The following is a 14,930-nucleotide window of genomic DNA, read 5'->3' on the forward strand; positions in this document are numbered from 1 at the left end:
AATAATACATTCCTAGTTATTAATCATCTACAAAAGATGGTGGCCCTAACACAATAACCAAAAAAGAAAAAAAAAAAAGCCACTATAATAATGAGTCAGCTAGGTTCCCATAACTTTAGCCATGCAATTTCTTTCCCTAACCTCTCTCTCACTTTGCAACATTCCAAAGAGTAGTTATTTTTATAAGTACTGTTTATGCCTTAGTACAAAGCGTCTATTCTATGGCCAGCCAATGGCAGTCTCCAGGAACCTTTCCTTATTTACTCAGAGGAGTTACTAGGTCTGGTCTGGGACGAACAGCTCTGTGACAGCCAGGCAGAGGGGCAGCACTGGGGCTTACAGATCACGAGCAACATAAGTAACGGCTGCCTTTGTTTTAAGGCAAGTTACTATCAGTTGGGGCCTGGAGATAAGCCCCTGGTTAAGTGAGCCTGGACCAGTAAACAGAGGGGACCAAGGGTCTTGCGGACTTCCCGAAAGCTGGGTGTTTGTTTCTCTTTGGAGCCAAGCTGCATTCCACAGTTAAAGGAAGAGGGGTGGGGAGCTGCGAGATGACCCTGGGTTTCGTTATCGTCCTTTCATGTTATTCTTTTGCCCAATTTCCTGGTAAATATCATCCATGCCAGGAAGACAAGTGCTGCTTCTTCTAACACAAGCAAAGAAGCCAGCCGAGCTGGGCTGGTGAAGTTACAGCCAGTCCATCTTTAGGCTCGGGCTAAAAGATCATAGGTACACAGTTCTGGCTACAGTTGGTCATTTTCAGACTGATGCCCCATTAGCACGGGCTACAGGGAGGAGAAGGCAAGACGGCTGGAAGATGCTAAATGGTTTTCAGCATCAGTTCCTTATTACCACTCTGCCTCTTGACCCAGAACTCAGATCTCTGGCTTTCAGAGGACGACCTTCAGCCCAGTTCCTAGAGGCAAAGATGCAACAGAGCCAGAGGCATCAGCCATCACCCCGCACTTAAAAATACCTGCAGGAGTGAAGGAGATGTGAGCAAAAGTCTTGTTTTTAAAAAACACAAAAACTGGAACTTCCCTGGTGGTCCAGTGGTTTAGAGTCCGCGCTTCCACTGCAAGAGGCACAGGTTTGATCCCTGCTCAGGGAACTTAGATCCTGTATGCTGAGTGGTGTGCCCCTGCACTGGCCCAAAAAAGAGGAAAAAAAAAAAACCCACAAAAACTATTTGACATCCTGGAGTCCCTGGGACTGTACAATCTATGATTGAGTGAAACTTCTGGACACCTGCAGTAAAACAGAAATGAAGTTTATGTCTCCCAATTGTAGTCTGCAGGGTCAGTTAGGAAACATGTGTTTCCACGTGCCTGAAACACAACACACCTCGGCTCATTAACAGTCTCCTGTCACTCACAGATCATTCTCCTCCATCCGTGTGACAATGAGTCAAAGATGAAGAGGTTGGTAGCAAGGCAGGACTCAATCCCTCTGGTTCTAGAACCAGAAAGGGCAGGATGGAGACACTCCCCAGCAGAACTCATGGGGGTGGGAGGTGGGGGGTGGTTTTGGTTTTTGGGGGAGGAGCTGCTTTTTTCAGTGGTAGCCACTCAAGCTTTTTAAAGAGCAGAGATCCTCTCATCAAGCAATTGTCTTCCTGGAAATTCAGCTTAAGGAAGTCAACTACGAGAAGGGAAAAGTCCTATGCAAGAAAACTACGGACTACAGTGTTATTCATATGGAAAAAAAAAGAGAACAAGCTAAATAGCCAATTACCCAACTGGGGAGTGGGTAAGTATAGACTAGCATAACCATTTCAAAGAATAATTAAGTAGCAACATGCACAAGTGTGTATGATAAAAACTAAGCGAGCAAGAGGATTTCAGAGGGTTTCCATGCAGGCGATGGGGCTGGAGACCCATCCTTCTGCTACTATCTGACTTCATCAGAGGACATTGAGGCATGTGAACGGGAGGTTGATAAAGAGCAGGAGGTTGCATGGCCTGAAATGAATTCCTCACATATTTCCTGCTAACTGTGAAGGGGAAAAAATAGCTACTCTGCACTGAAGAACCCAGGGGACACCACCTCACCTAAGTCACCAAGTGAACACCCCGCTAAATGGACAGAGTGCCGTGGGCCGTTTACAGGATGTGCTGGGACGGGTGTGTTGTTCCTACAGTTAATACCTGCGGAGAAGGCCCAGCCTCCACCAAACCACGAGGAGACGTCAGGCAAATCCAAACGGGAAGATTCTACCAAACAACTGATCTAAACTCTTGAAAAAGGTCAACGTCTCCAAAGACAAAAAAAAAAGCCAAGGAACTGTTCCAGAATAAGGGAGATCCTCGAGATAAGACATCAGGTCTCTCGGTGACCCTGGACTGGAAAACAAAGAAGAAAGGCCACCACTGGGACAAACTGGTGACGCTGAAATACAGACGACAGATGAGAAAACAGTGTGATGTGCCTGTTACGTTTCTTCATTTCAATAAATGTCCTTATTCTTAGGAATTACACACTTAGGTATTTAGGAGTAAAAGGAGCATGACGTGGGCAAGTTACTCTCAGATAATTCGGGGCAGGGGGGTGGAAATGTATGTAGGTACAAAGAGAATGGAGAAGGTGAGGGTGATGAAGCAAATCTGGTGAAATGCCCACAAGCTGGGGATTGGAGTAAAAGGCGTACAGGAGTTCTTTGTGCTATGCTTGCAACTTTTTTCAAGTTTGAAATCATTTCAGAATAAAGTTACAAAAAAAGTCTATCTGTGCCACAGTTACAACTACAAGAATTTTACCTTCTTGCCAAAAGATAGGAAAAGACGCATGGGAAAAAGGAGAATGTCTGATTGGCATGACCGGGGTGGGGGATGGGGGGTGACATTTTCTTCTCATTAAAAAGAAGTACTGGTTGCCAATCGTGTTGCCTGAGACACACACACACACACAAATCCAACAACAGCCAAATAAATAACTGAGGGGAAAAGCTGAGTATGCCATGGGAGGTGCATGGGCTTCCAAAGATCATCCAAAGACAGAGACTTGTGGTTGAATCATCCTGGGGTTCCCCACTGCCCCCGGGAGCTGTCTGCCGTGGTGACTCAGACAACAGGTTTTGGAGATCCCTAACTAACCTGCCTGCTCCCCGAGAAGACATACCTTCATCCCGGCTTCGTTGATCAAGTTCTCACTCATGATCGTGGCAGTTCCCGAGGTGGAGTTAGTGACCTTGGAGGCTGTTGTGTTCATGGGCTTCACGGGATGAAGTCTGGAAGAGAAGGGGGAAGGGACCCTTAGACCTGCGGGAACGGCAGCACTGAGCGACCGCCTCTCTCGGGGGTGGCAGCCAGCGAGGCAGGCAGCAGGGGAGCCTGGAGACAAGGGCTCACACCTCGGCCCCGACACACGCCGAGGCTCCTTTGGGAAGGGAGGCAGTCAGCGCGATGCAGCCGCACACGCACCCGGCAAGCCCCAGACACCGCTCGCAAATGGGTGTCCTGACCTTCTCCCGGGACCCTCGGCCTCGCTAAGCAACGTCAGGAGAACCCTGAAGACGGTCTCCTAGTCTTGGAGGTAACTGCAGTCCAAGCCTCTGCCTTGGAGCCCTGCAGAGCTCGGATAGACAAGCCAGCTTCCCACCGGGCGGGGTTTTTATAGAATAAGCTGTCCGCCTGGCTGGCTTTTCCCACTCAAGTCTCAGCTGGCCTCTGAGACCAGAAAAGAGAACTCGGCTCCCGATGCCTCTCTGCAAGGAGAGATCCGTATCAGACAGGGCAGGACAATCCCCACCCTGTCTCTGAGGACGGCCGCTGCTGCGACATTTCTGCTCCAAGATGCAGGGGTGTCCTCTCTCGGGTCTCCCAGCCCAGGGGACGGCCCTGCCCAAGGCTCTGCTCTCAACACTAGGGAGGACATGCACCACCAGGATAGCTGTGCGTGAGCAAGCCCTCGCGCCGGAGACAGAAGCAGGGGCGGGGGGTCGGCTGGATTACACTCCCGAGGACGGTCCCCCCGCTCCGCACCGGCTCTCACCTGTGCTTGGCCGGCCTGCTTCCAGCGCTCGGCTGTGTCTCTGAGGGGGAGACCCGGGCCTGAAGAAGCGGCTTCCTCTTGCCGGGATTTTCCACGTTACCCGCGGAGCCCTCGGCTGTTGCTTTTTTTTGAGATTCTGCTGTATTGGTGTGGGGGGTGTCAGAGTGTGCAGAGGCGGGGAAGGAGCGTGTGGCAGGAAGCAGGGGAGGGGAGGGGGAGCTGGACACAGGGGACCCCAGGGCAGCGGACGGAGGCCGAGGCGGGCTCCCATCTCCCGCCGGTCCTGCCTCCCCGCCGTCATCAGGTGTCTGTTCTGCAGAAGCCGGGGCCGGTGCTCTGGATGTTCCAGGTGCTCCCAGCTTGGGGTCACGCAGGCTTTCTGCTGCTGACCCGCCGGCCTCCTCACTGGATGCCCTGTCCGTGTCAGGCTGGACAGGCCCCGTGCTGGAGGACGGAGCCCCTCCTCCCCGGCCTGCCACCAGGGCCACCCCTCTGCCGTCTTCGGGCTGATCACCTCTCTCGTCGTCCGACGCGACCTCGGGGATGGAGGGCAGGGTCAGGTCCAGATGGGCCGCGCCGGCGGACTTGGCCTCGAAGGGGGCCTGGAGGCCCCGCAGGGGGTCGGACAGCAGACCCTCGTGGTCACTGGCTTTGCTCTGGTTCCATGCCATCCGGGTGTCGTCTCCCTGACTCCTGAAGAGGGGACCGTCCCTCCCTGAGCTGGTCGCCCGCTGGGGACCCCCGGAGAAGCTCCCCTTGGAGGAGAGGGGGGGAGCGCGAGCTGCCAGAGCCGCGGGCCGTGGTCCGGTTGTGGCTGCCCCCTCCTGGGAGTCTCCCGTGTCCGTCACGTTTCTGGGAGCAGCCCCTGGTGGCGTTGGCTCCTGGGGGGCCCCTCTGTCCCTGTGGACCAGCCTGGGGGCCTCCTCCCCCGCCTCTTCCGCAGAGAGCTGCTTGTTCTTGCTATCCTTTCCGCCATCACAGGCATCCGGACCCATCTCTTCATGTCCCTGCGTCATCACAGAGTCGGGTGTGGGGGCTGACTCCCCCATTTCTTTAACTGTAGGACTCAGCCTGCCACCCCCACCTGCATCCCCCGCAGAGTCTAGGCCCTCCCCGCTTGGGAGCTTTCCAGGGGGGCTGCCCTTCCTGCCTCTCCCGGGCTCAAGGGCAGATGCTACTTCTCGGGCCTCGTCCGATGAAGCGATATTGCCTTGTGGTTCTTGCCGGGGAGACCCCAGAAGCCCTCCTTCTTGCCCCTCTTCAGGCTGTGTCCGGAGAGACTGTGCCGGATCGTTAGTACTGGTCTTGCCTGGTGAACAGTCTTCCCTCCCTCCAGTCACCGGAACGGGTGTCTGCTTGGAAAGCGAGCCCGCGGCGTGGGGATCAGTGTTTGGAATTCGTGTCCAAGTCTCCTTTTCCAGCTCTAGTTCCAAGAGCGAAGGCGGTTCTTTGGAGCCGGCCTGGCCCGGGTCTGCAGAGGGCCAGTTCTTAATTGGGGTGGATGTGGAGATGGGGGCCGCTATGGGAGAGGAGATAGAGGAGCAGCCTGAAGGGGACTCAGAGGACGGTGTCTCTGAGTCACACCCCGGCTTAGAAGGGACAGGTATCTGCCCAGAGCCGGAAGGGAGAGCAGAAAGAAAGAGCGGAGAGTTAGTGGAAGGAGGGGGCCTGGGTGCGGGCCGAGCCTCTGGAGACACTTCCGGCCTGCAAAAAGGACAAAATAAAACCTGCGGGTCAGTTGCAGATGCAACATGAGAGGCAAGAGATATGTAAAACTATAGTCTTTCCAAAGACAAGAACTCTTTTTTTTTTTTTTTTTAATATATTCTGGGGGCAGTACCTTCAGAAGTTAAAGAAGGAACACCAATACTTAACCCATAAAAGGCATGCTTTTTATCACCAAGCACATCTGCTACAGAAAGGTCTGTTGCAATAGAAACAAAAAGGTCCAGGGAAAGCAACAGCCCGCAGTCTCTTCTGGTGATAAAAAAAAACCATCTAAAAAAACGCAAAGCCATTCAAGGCGCACCACAGGGCAAAAGGCAGATTTTGAAGGGGAGCAGTGTGTGTGTGTGTCTGTCTGTGTGTGTGTCTTTGTCTGTGTGTGTATCTGTGAACTCAAAGTAGGCAGAATCTCAAAAAAAAGTCTCTCCCACCCCAGCCACTAGGAATACCATGACGGTGAATATGAGTCATGCCGAAAAGCAGAACCCCCAAGGCTCTTGCAACAAGTTGCAGAGTAAACACATAGAGGACCGCCCAGACATACTCGACAGGGGACCAAGGGGCTCTTGTGGCAGCAAACCCACACCAAACTGCCAGGAGGAGAGATTACATCTGCCTCCAACGGAATACACGGGAAGAACGGACTGATCCCCAGTTCTGCACGCACCACCACCACGCAAACCTGGTGTTCTTCCCAGACCCTGACACTCAGAATCTGCTACAAAACCTGAGCGCTCCACTGCGCTCTGCTTATCTCACTGAGATGGACAGACCAGTCCTGCGAACTTTTGCCAGAAGCAGAAAATATTTGCAGGGGAAACACTTGTGGCCAAGATATCTGGGGCAGAGATACTTACAGAGGATATACCGGACAAGGGACAGACCACGCCTGCTGGCAGAGGCCCCGGGCTGGGAAGCGTAGCGGCTGGCTAAGAGTGACTTAGACTAGTAAACCCCCGGCTGCTACAGGGCCCACCACAGACCAACAAGCAAGGCCTGCTCCACAGTAGGCCTTCTTGCCAGGAAGGGCCGAGACTCACCGGGGTTTCACGGCTCTGGTCTGGGGAGCCCTGGGCGAGAGAGCAGGTGGGACAGGAGCAGCCTTGGGCTCTGGGTCAGCTTCTCGTTCTGGGAGCGGCCCAATTCCAAAGGGGTTCGGCGCTCGGCCTGGTCCGGAGGCAACAGGCGCGGCCTCTTTGTCCGATCTCTTCGCAAGGTCATCAGCAGGCCCTGGCTGGTGCTCCCCTGCCCTGAGCACGGCAGGCTCTCCCTCTCTCTCCTTCCCGGAGGCGGTGGCGAGAGGGCTTTCACCCTCGCTGCCCTTGGCCGGATCCTTCTTTCCAGGCACCATGAAGAGCAGAGCGGACTTCTTGTTCTCCTGTTTCTTGCATTCTTTGGTTTCCTTTGCAGCCTCCAAGGTCGCCGGGGGCGCGTTCTCCCAAAGGTCCCTGCTGACCTGTGGCTGGGAGGACGGCAGGGACATAGACTTGAGGGCATCCTTTGTGGAAGACTCGGGAGGCACCACGCCTGCTTCCCCAGGCTCCCTCCAAGGCCGAGAGGCCAGGTTTTCCGAAGACGAGAACCACCGCTTCTTCCTGAGGCCTTGGGGGGACGGGGAGGGCGACGGGGAGCTGTCCTTGGTCTCGCTCTTGGCTTCGGGCGGCTCCGCGTAGACATGGTTCCCGTTGATACAGACGTTCGAGCGGGAGAGGACGTCGTTCTTAGACCGGAGGCCGCCCAGGAAGGAGAGGCCTTCCTTCTTGGGGAGGCTGAAATTGACCTGGTTCAGCTGCTTAGGATCTGCGCTTGCTGTCCTCTTGTGAGACAAGACTGCGGGAAGACCCAAGAACCAAGGGGGTTAGAAGTTAAGAGAAAGCACATCTGAGTCCTTTTTCTGATTGTCACAGCTGGGTGGGGCGTGCTATGGCATCCAGCAGGCGGAGGCCAGGACGCCGCTAGAGATGCCACAGAACACAGGCAGGCTCCCGTAACAAAGAGCTATCCACCCCACTGCCAACGGTGCTGAGGTCAGGAAGCTGCAAGGACCAGGGAGAAGGGCAGCGCTCGTGGCTGGGCTGCAGAATCTGGCCAGTAGAAGGGAACTGGTCACTGAATTTCAAAATACCCAGTTAATTCAGAGTTAAGGGAACTGGATTCCTCAGCTTTCATTAGGAATGTATTTCATGGAAGCTCAATACAATATTTGATGAATTAATGAGCTATCAGAATTATTGTAAGGTTCTATGGTTTTATCCTTAATCTAAAACCAAAAAACAAAATCAAAACCTTACGTGATAGCCCCAAAAGCTTGTACTAACGCTCATTAGTTATACAGCCAGACATGAGAAAGGAATTTACACATTCCCAGAAACTAGAGGACTTAGAAATAGAGAAGGCCTCCTAACCTTAGTCGATACTCTTAAGTACCCACATTCATCACTACTACGATGACCACTGGCACCAGTACCAGCACCAGCATCTCCAACACCATCAGTAAAAGCACCACCACCACCATCATCATCACCACTATCTACACCACCCACCAACACCATCACCACTTCTATAACGACCACCATCTACAGCATCCCCCAACACCATCACCATCACCACTGCTGTGACCACCACCATCTACAGCATCCCCACCATCACCACTACTGTGACCACCACCATCTACAGCATCCCCCCCATCACCATCACCACTGCTGTGACCACCACCATCTACACCATCCCCCCCATCACCACAACTGTGACCACCACCATCTACACCATCCTCCTCCACCATCACCACTGCTGTGACCACCACCATCTACACCATCCTCCTCCACCATCACCACTGCTGTGACCACCACCATCTACACCATCCCCACCATCACCATCACCACTGCTGTGACCACCACCATCTACACCATCCCCCCAACACTATCACCACTGCTGTGACCACCACCATCTACACCATCCCCACCATCACCACTGCTGTGACCACCACCATCTACACCATCCCCACCATCACCACTGCTGTGACCACCACCATCCACAGCATCCCCACCATCACCATTACTGTGACCACCACCATCTACACCATCCCCCACCATCACCACTACTGTGACCACCACCATCTACACCATCCCCACCATCACCACTGCTGTGACCACCACCATCTACACCATCCCCCCAACACCATCACCACTGCTGTGACCACCACCATCTACACCATCCCCACCATCACCATCACCACTACTGTGACCACCACCATCTACACCATCCCCACCATCACCACTGCTGTGACCACCACCATCTACACCATCCCCACCATCACCATCACCACTGCTGTGACCACCACCATCTACACCATCCCCACCATCACCACTGCTGTGACCACCACCATCTACACCATCCCCACCATCACCACTGCTGTGACCACCACCATCTACACCATCCCCACCATCACCATCACCACTGCTGTGACCACCACCATCTACACCATCCCCCACCATCACCATTACTGTGACCACCACCATCTACACCATCCTCCTCCACCATCACCACTGCTGTGACCACCACCATCTACACCATCCCCACCATCACCACTGCTGTGACCACCACCATCCACAGCATCCCCACCATCACCACTACTGTGACCACCACCATCTACACCATCCTCCTCCACCATCACCACTGCTGTGACCACCACCATCTACACCATCCCCACCATCACCACTGCTGTGACCACCACCATCTACACCATCCCCCACCATCACCACTGCTGTGACTACCACCATCTACACCATCCCCCATCACCATCACCACTGCTGTGACCACCACCATCTACACCATCCCCCCCATCACCACTGCTGTGACCACCACCATCTACACCATCCCCCCCATCACCACTGCTGTGACCACCACCATCTACACCATCCTCCTCCACCATCACCACTGCTGTGACCACCACCATCTACACCATCCCCACCATCACCACTGCTGTGACCACCACCATCTACACCATCCCCCATCATCACCACTGCTGTGACCACCACCATCTACACCATCCCCACCATCACCATCACCACTGCTGTGACCACCACCATCTACACCATCCCCACCATCACCATCACCACTACTGTGACCACCACCATCTACACCATCCCCACCATCACCACTGCTGTGACCACCACCATCTACACCATCCTCCTCCACCATCACCACTGCTGTGACCACCACCATCTACAGCATCCCCCACCATCACCACTGCTGTGACCACCACCATCTACACCATCCCCACCATCACCACTGCTGTGACCACCACCATCTACACCATCCCCCCAACACCATCACCACTGCTGTGACCACCACCATCTACACCATCCCCCACCATCACCACTACTGTGACCACCACCATCTACACCATCCCCCACCATCACCACTACTGTGACCACCACCATCTACACCATCCCCCACCATCACCACTACTGTGACCACCACCATCTACACCATCCCCCCCATCACCACTGCTGTGACCACCACCATCTACAGCATCCCCCCCCATCACCACTGCTGTGACCACCACCATCTACACCATCCCCACCATCACCACTGCTGTGACCACCACCATCTACACCATCCCCCCAACACCATCACCACTGCTGTGACCACCACCATCTACACCATCCCCACCATCACCACTGCTGTGACCACCACCATCTACACCATCCCCCACCATCACCACTGCTGTGACCACCACCATCTACACCATCCCCACCATCACCACTGCTGTGACCACCACCATCTACACCATCCCCCATCATCACCACTGCTGTGACCACCACCATCTACACCATCCCCACCATCACCATCACCACTGCTGTGACCACCACCATCTACACCATCCCCACCATCACCATCACCACTACTGTGACCACCACCATCTACACCATCCCCACCATCACCACTGCTGTGACCACCACCATCTACACCATCCTCCTCCACCATCACCACTGCTGTGACCACCACCATCTACAGCATCCCCCACCATCACCACTGCTGTGACCACCACCATCTACACCATCCCCACCATCACCACTGCTGTGACCACCACCATCTACACCATCCCCCCAACACCATCACCACTGCTGTGACCACCACCATCTACACCATCCCCCACCATCACCACTACTGTGACCACCACCATCTACACCATCCCCCACCATCACCACTACTGTGACCACCACCATCTACACCATCCCCCACCATCACCACTACTGTGACCACCACCATCTACACCATCCCCCCCATCACCACTGCTGTGACCACCACCATCTACAGCATCCCCCCCCATCACCACTGCTGTGACCACCACCATCTACACCATCCCCACCATCACCACTGCTGTGACCACCACCATCTACACCATCCCCCCAACACCATCACCACTGCTGTGACCACCACCATCTACACCATCCCCACCATCACCACTGCTGTGACCACCACCATCTACACCATCCCCCACCATCACCACTGCTGTGACCACCACCATCTACACCATCCCCGTCCCCCACCACCATCATTTTAACAACTGAGGAACTAAATGAAAATGGTTCTCCTAAGATTTGTTCATTTCTTCTCTTCCAAAGCAAAGGAGGGGGAGAAGTCACGTGCGAAGGAGGAGGAGGGGACTCACCATCCGAGGCAGAGGAGGACTCGTCCTCGTCATCGTCCTCCCACCGGGACTCAAAGTCTCCAGGCCGAAGCATCACTTTGTCTGACTTTGAGGTCGGCAGGACGGACATGGACTGGGAAAGCGGCGTTCTCTGCAGGTTGGGCTTGGAAAACAAGGTCTTGATCTTTGACTTCTTCTTCTTGTCTTTGGAAGGAGACTCGTCATCGCTGTCAGCCGAGGGCGTCACGCGGGGGACGATGGCTGACACCGTGTCGGACGCGCTGTCCTTATTCTTGCCCTTGATCTTGTCCTTCAGTTTCCCGAACGGGTTCCGAGACTTGTCCTTCATGGAAAGGTCAAACATGCTTGCTGTCATGTTGTTTCTCATAAACTGGATGTCAACCTCAATTTCTCCTCGCTGTTTATCCTTCTTTCCCGGTTTGGATTTCAAGGTGTACCACCTAGGAGGAGAAAGGCTGAGAGGTTACCTTTGAACTGAACAGCCTAAAACAGGGTTCACAGTCCTTTATCTGGCCTCCCCTCCCTGCTACTGCCAGCCTCATATACAAACACATCCTATGCTCCCTTCTTCGGGGAAGGTGGGGAGAGGGGTGGGGAGGGGAGGGCAGAACTCGCAGTTTTATTTCCAGGGACTTCTCCAGGCAGCAGTACTGGAGAGGGTTGCCATTTCCTTAGTGTATAGTCACCTAAAATCCTGAGTCAGTAGAGAGTTATTTTAAGAATAATATACACATTCCATCAAATCATTTCCTATGACTGGCTCTGACTGGTTTTTTCCTTCAAAGGGGTAAAACAGTTACAAAGATAAAGTGCAAATTTACAAGAGTATCTCAGAGAAAAACAAGGGTTTGTAGAACAGTCCCTGCCAGGGAGTAATGGAAACTGCAAAACACAGTAAAAAATTATCTATTAAAGAAAAAAAAAAAAGAGTGAAATTAAGCCAGAAACAAAGTGACAAGTACTGCATGATTCCAGGGATGTGAGGCTTTCCCTGGGCAAAAGTGTTCCTCGCTCAGCTGTGTCCGACTCTTTGCGATCCCGTGGAGTATACCATCAGGCTCCTCTGTCCATGGGACTCTCCAGGCAAGAACACTGGAGTGGGTTGCCATTCCCTTCTCCGGGGGATCTTCCCAACCCAGGGACTGAACCCGGGTCTCCTGCACTGCAGACAGATTATTTACCATCTGAGCCGCCAGGGTAGCTTAAGGCAAGCCAGTTTCAGAGACAGGAAAGAGAATGGTGGGTGCCAGGCACTGGGGATGGGATGAAGAGGAGTTAGTGTTTAACGGGTACAGAGCGTCAGCTGGGGGATGAAAAGTTTTGGACCTGGGTGGCGGTGACAGCTGATGACGTGAAAGTAAGTAAAGCCACAGAACATGAACATGGTTAAAATGGTCACTTCTGTTGTATGTATTTTACCACAATGGGGAAAAACGAGAAACAAGAGGAGACACTCATCTCCAGCTTAATGATCAGAAAAAGGAGTGTTTCAAACATGATTCAAGTATTTCACTCGGTCCTTTGCAAACAACCTCATGATATGGCAAATGATATTCTATCAGCCCATGAAAGACAAACTGCAGAGAAAGGAAACTTCTCCTTGGCATGTTCCATCGGGTGAATTGCAAAAATGGGAGCCCGGTGAGTGGCACGACTTCCACTGAACAAACAACTCCAAATACAGGGCCTCCCCACAGTCACCCCTGGCGTCACGCTCACACGCTGAGAACCACACTCTGATGTTGTTCTCGGTGACCTATTTAAGCGCTGAGGGCTATGGACTTTAAGGAAATGATGGTTTTGCCCAAATAAACACAATTTCCTCTTTCACCTTCAGCTTGTCTTACTCACTGGGGTGGACTGCTGCCCCCAGTGTCGTAGCTCATTCTGCACTTAAAGGGGCAGAGGGAAGCAGAAACGCATGGAGAAACATCCTCCTTTAACTCTCCTGAGAATGGCATGAAGTGGACAGTATACCCACTTTACAGATAAGGAAAATTGAGGCTCACAAGTTAGATAACTTGTACAAGGTCTTGCAACTGTTACAAGGCACACCAGGACTCTGAACCAGCTCTGCAATTTCCCCAAAGCTCCTTTCTCTACACCAAGATTTCAGCTCAGCACTCTCTCTGAACTCATTCTGCCTGGGCCATCTTTTACGATACACAGAAAAACGGGCTGGAATTAACATTCTTTTTGAGGGAGGCTTAAACTTCCAATTTAAATGTTCTAAGTCAAAAGAGGAGAAGGGGGAAAGCCCCTATAGCCCACCTCAGCCCTAAGTCACAAGGCTGCACGTGAAGTCCAGCACACAGTGTCATCGAGAAGGACTTATACTGGGTTGGCAAAATACAACCAAGACCTGAGAACATGGTGGGAGCTTCAGTTTTGGACCTTTAGAAGAAATCGTTTACGATTTTCAAAACTACAGTTCACAGCTGGAGAAGAAGGGAGATGCAAGGTCTTTACAGACAGCCTCGCCTCGCCAGCCTGGTGTGTTTCCGTTACACGTCCAGGGCCTCGAGGAGAACAGTTTGCATATCTGTCATTTAGATGTTGAGAGGATTATTTGTATCTTTCTCTCCTGACAGTCACGTGCTAACGTGGTGGCCTTGGTGATGAGGAGTGGCTAGCCTTAGTAAATACCAAGGGTAGGCACCTGAAAAGGGGAAGTTCCTGTGAACTGAACTCTGAGGCTCAAATGACCACACAAGCCACAAGGGGAGACCTCACCTCTCCACCAGGGCCACCTCCCAGCTCTTTCACTCAGCCTCTCTGCTCACCCTCCAGGGGATGCAAAGACTCCCGACCTTCAAAGAATACCACTTGTCCACTCCCCTGGATGGGGCCGCCTTCCCCAAAGTATCAACGCCAAAGCCTGTTTATTCTGAATGAAGCTGCAGCCAACCCCAGGATCCTCCCTGAGGGCCTGTTACCACCTGACGCTTGGGTTCAGTCCCTGGGCACAAGAGTGGGATTTGTTTTGGAAATTTCCAACGCCACCAGGAGGTGTGAACATGCACTTCGACGGTTCCTATCGCTTATTTTCACCAGCAAACCCCAAACCAAAGGCCAGGTAGCCAAGAACAGCCACTGCACTATTCAAGGATGTGAAAGGCGGGCTGAAATACAGGCAGGGAGGCAGCCCCCTCTCAATCTGGGCTGGATATATCAAAGCTGGAAAGGAAGACAGGAACTCTTTCAGCAACATTATCCTGATCATTAAATCCACACAGTTAAAGCCAGGGAGCTTTGACACACGCATAATCTGATAGTTCATGAAAACCATGATCCAGAAATGTCTCACCCTAAAAATTTCCAAACCAGGACAAATTTGTGGGTTTCAACACTGAAGCATCAGTTCAGTTTTTCAGTGCTTCTGTGCGCTTGATTCTCAGCGCACTTAATTCCAGCATATCAAGGAAGTAGTTCATAAATAATCAGATCCCAGTGTGGCCAGCATGTGATGTCAGCCTGGGTAGGACCCAGCACCACCCTTCACGTCAGTCCAGAAAGCTTGAGTTATCTCAGAAATTAG

The 14,930-nt window shown here is 52.9% G+C and overlaps 1 protein-coding gene across 3 annotated transcripts in view; it reads right to left on the minus strand.

Annotated features, from left to right (window-relative positions):
* RAB11FIP1 (RAB11 family interacting protein 1) overlaps window positions 1-14,930 on the minus strand; it is a 37,476-nt gene that overhangs the window by 8,275 nt on the left and 14,271 nt on the right. For 2 of the 3 annotated variants that reach the window (XM_065947116.1, XM_065947117.1), the window contains exons 2-5: window positions 11,393-11,832; window positions 6,756-7,545; window positions 3,991-5,694; window positions 3,118-3,226 (exon numbers count right to left, since the gene is read on the minus strand). In XM_065947116.1, coding sequence (XP_065803188.1) covers window positions 3,118-3,226; window positions 3,991-5,694; window positions 6,756-7,545; window positions 11,393-11,832 — 3,043 coding nt within the window. The remainder of the gene's footprint in view (window positions 1-3,117; window positions 3,227-3,990; window positions 5,695-6,755; window positions 7,546-11,392; window positions 11,833-14,930) is intronic. The other variant, XM_065947118.1, reaches the window with a different exon arrangement.

This window comes from Muntiacus reevesi, chromosome 10 (assembly GCF_963930625.1).
Source record: "Muntiacus reevesi chromosome 10, mMunRee1.1, whole genome shotgun sequence".
Classification (NCBI taxonomy): domain Eukaryota; kingdom Metazoa; phylum Chordata; class Mammalia; order Artiodactyla; family Cervidae; genus Muntiacus; species Muntiacus reevesi.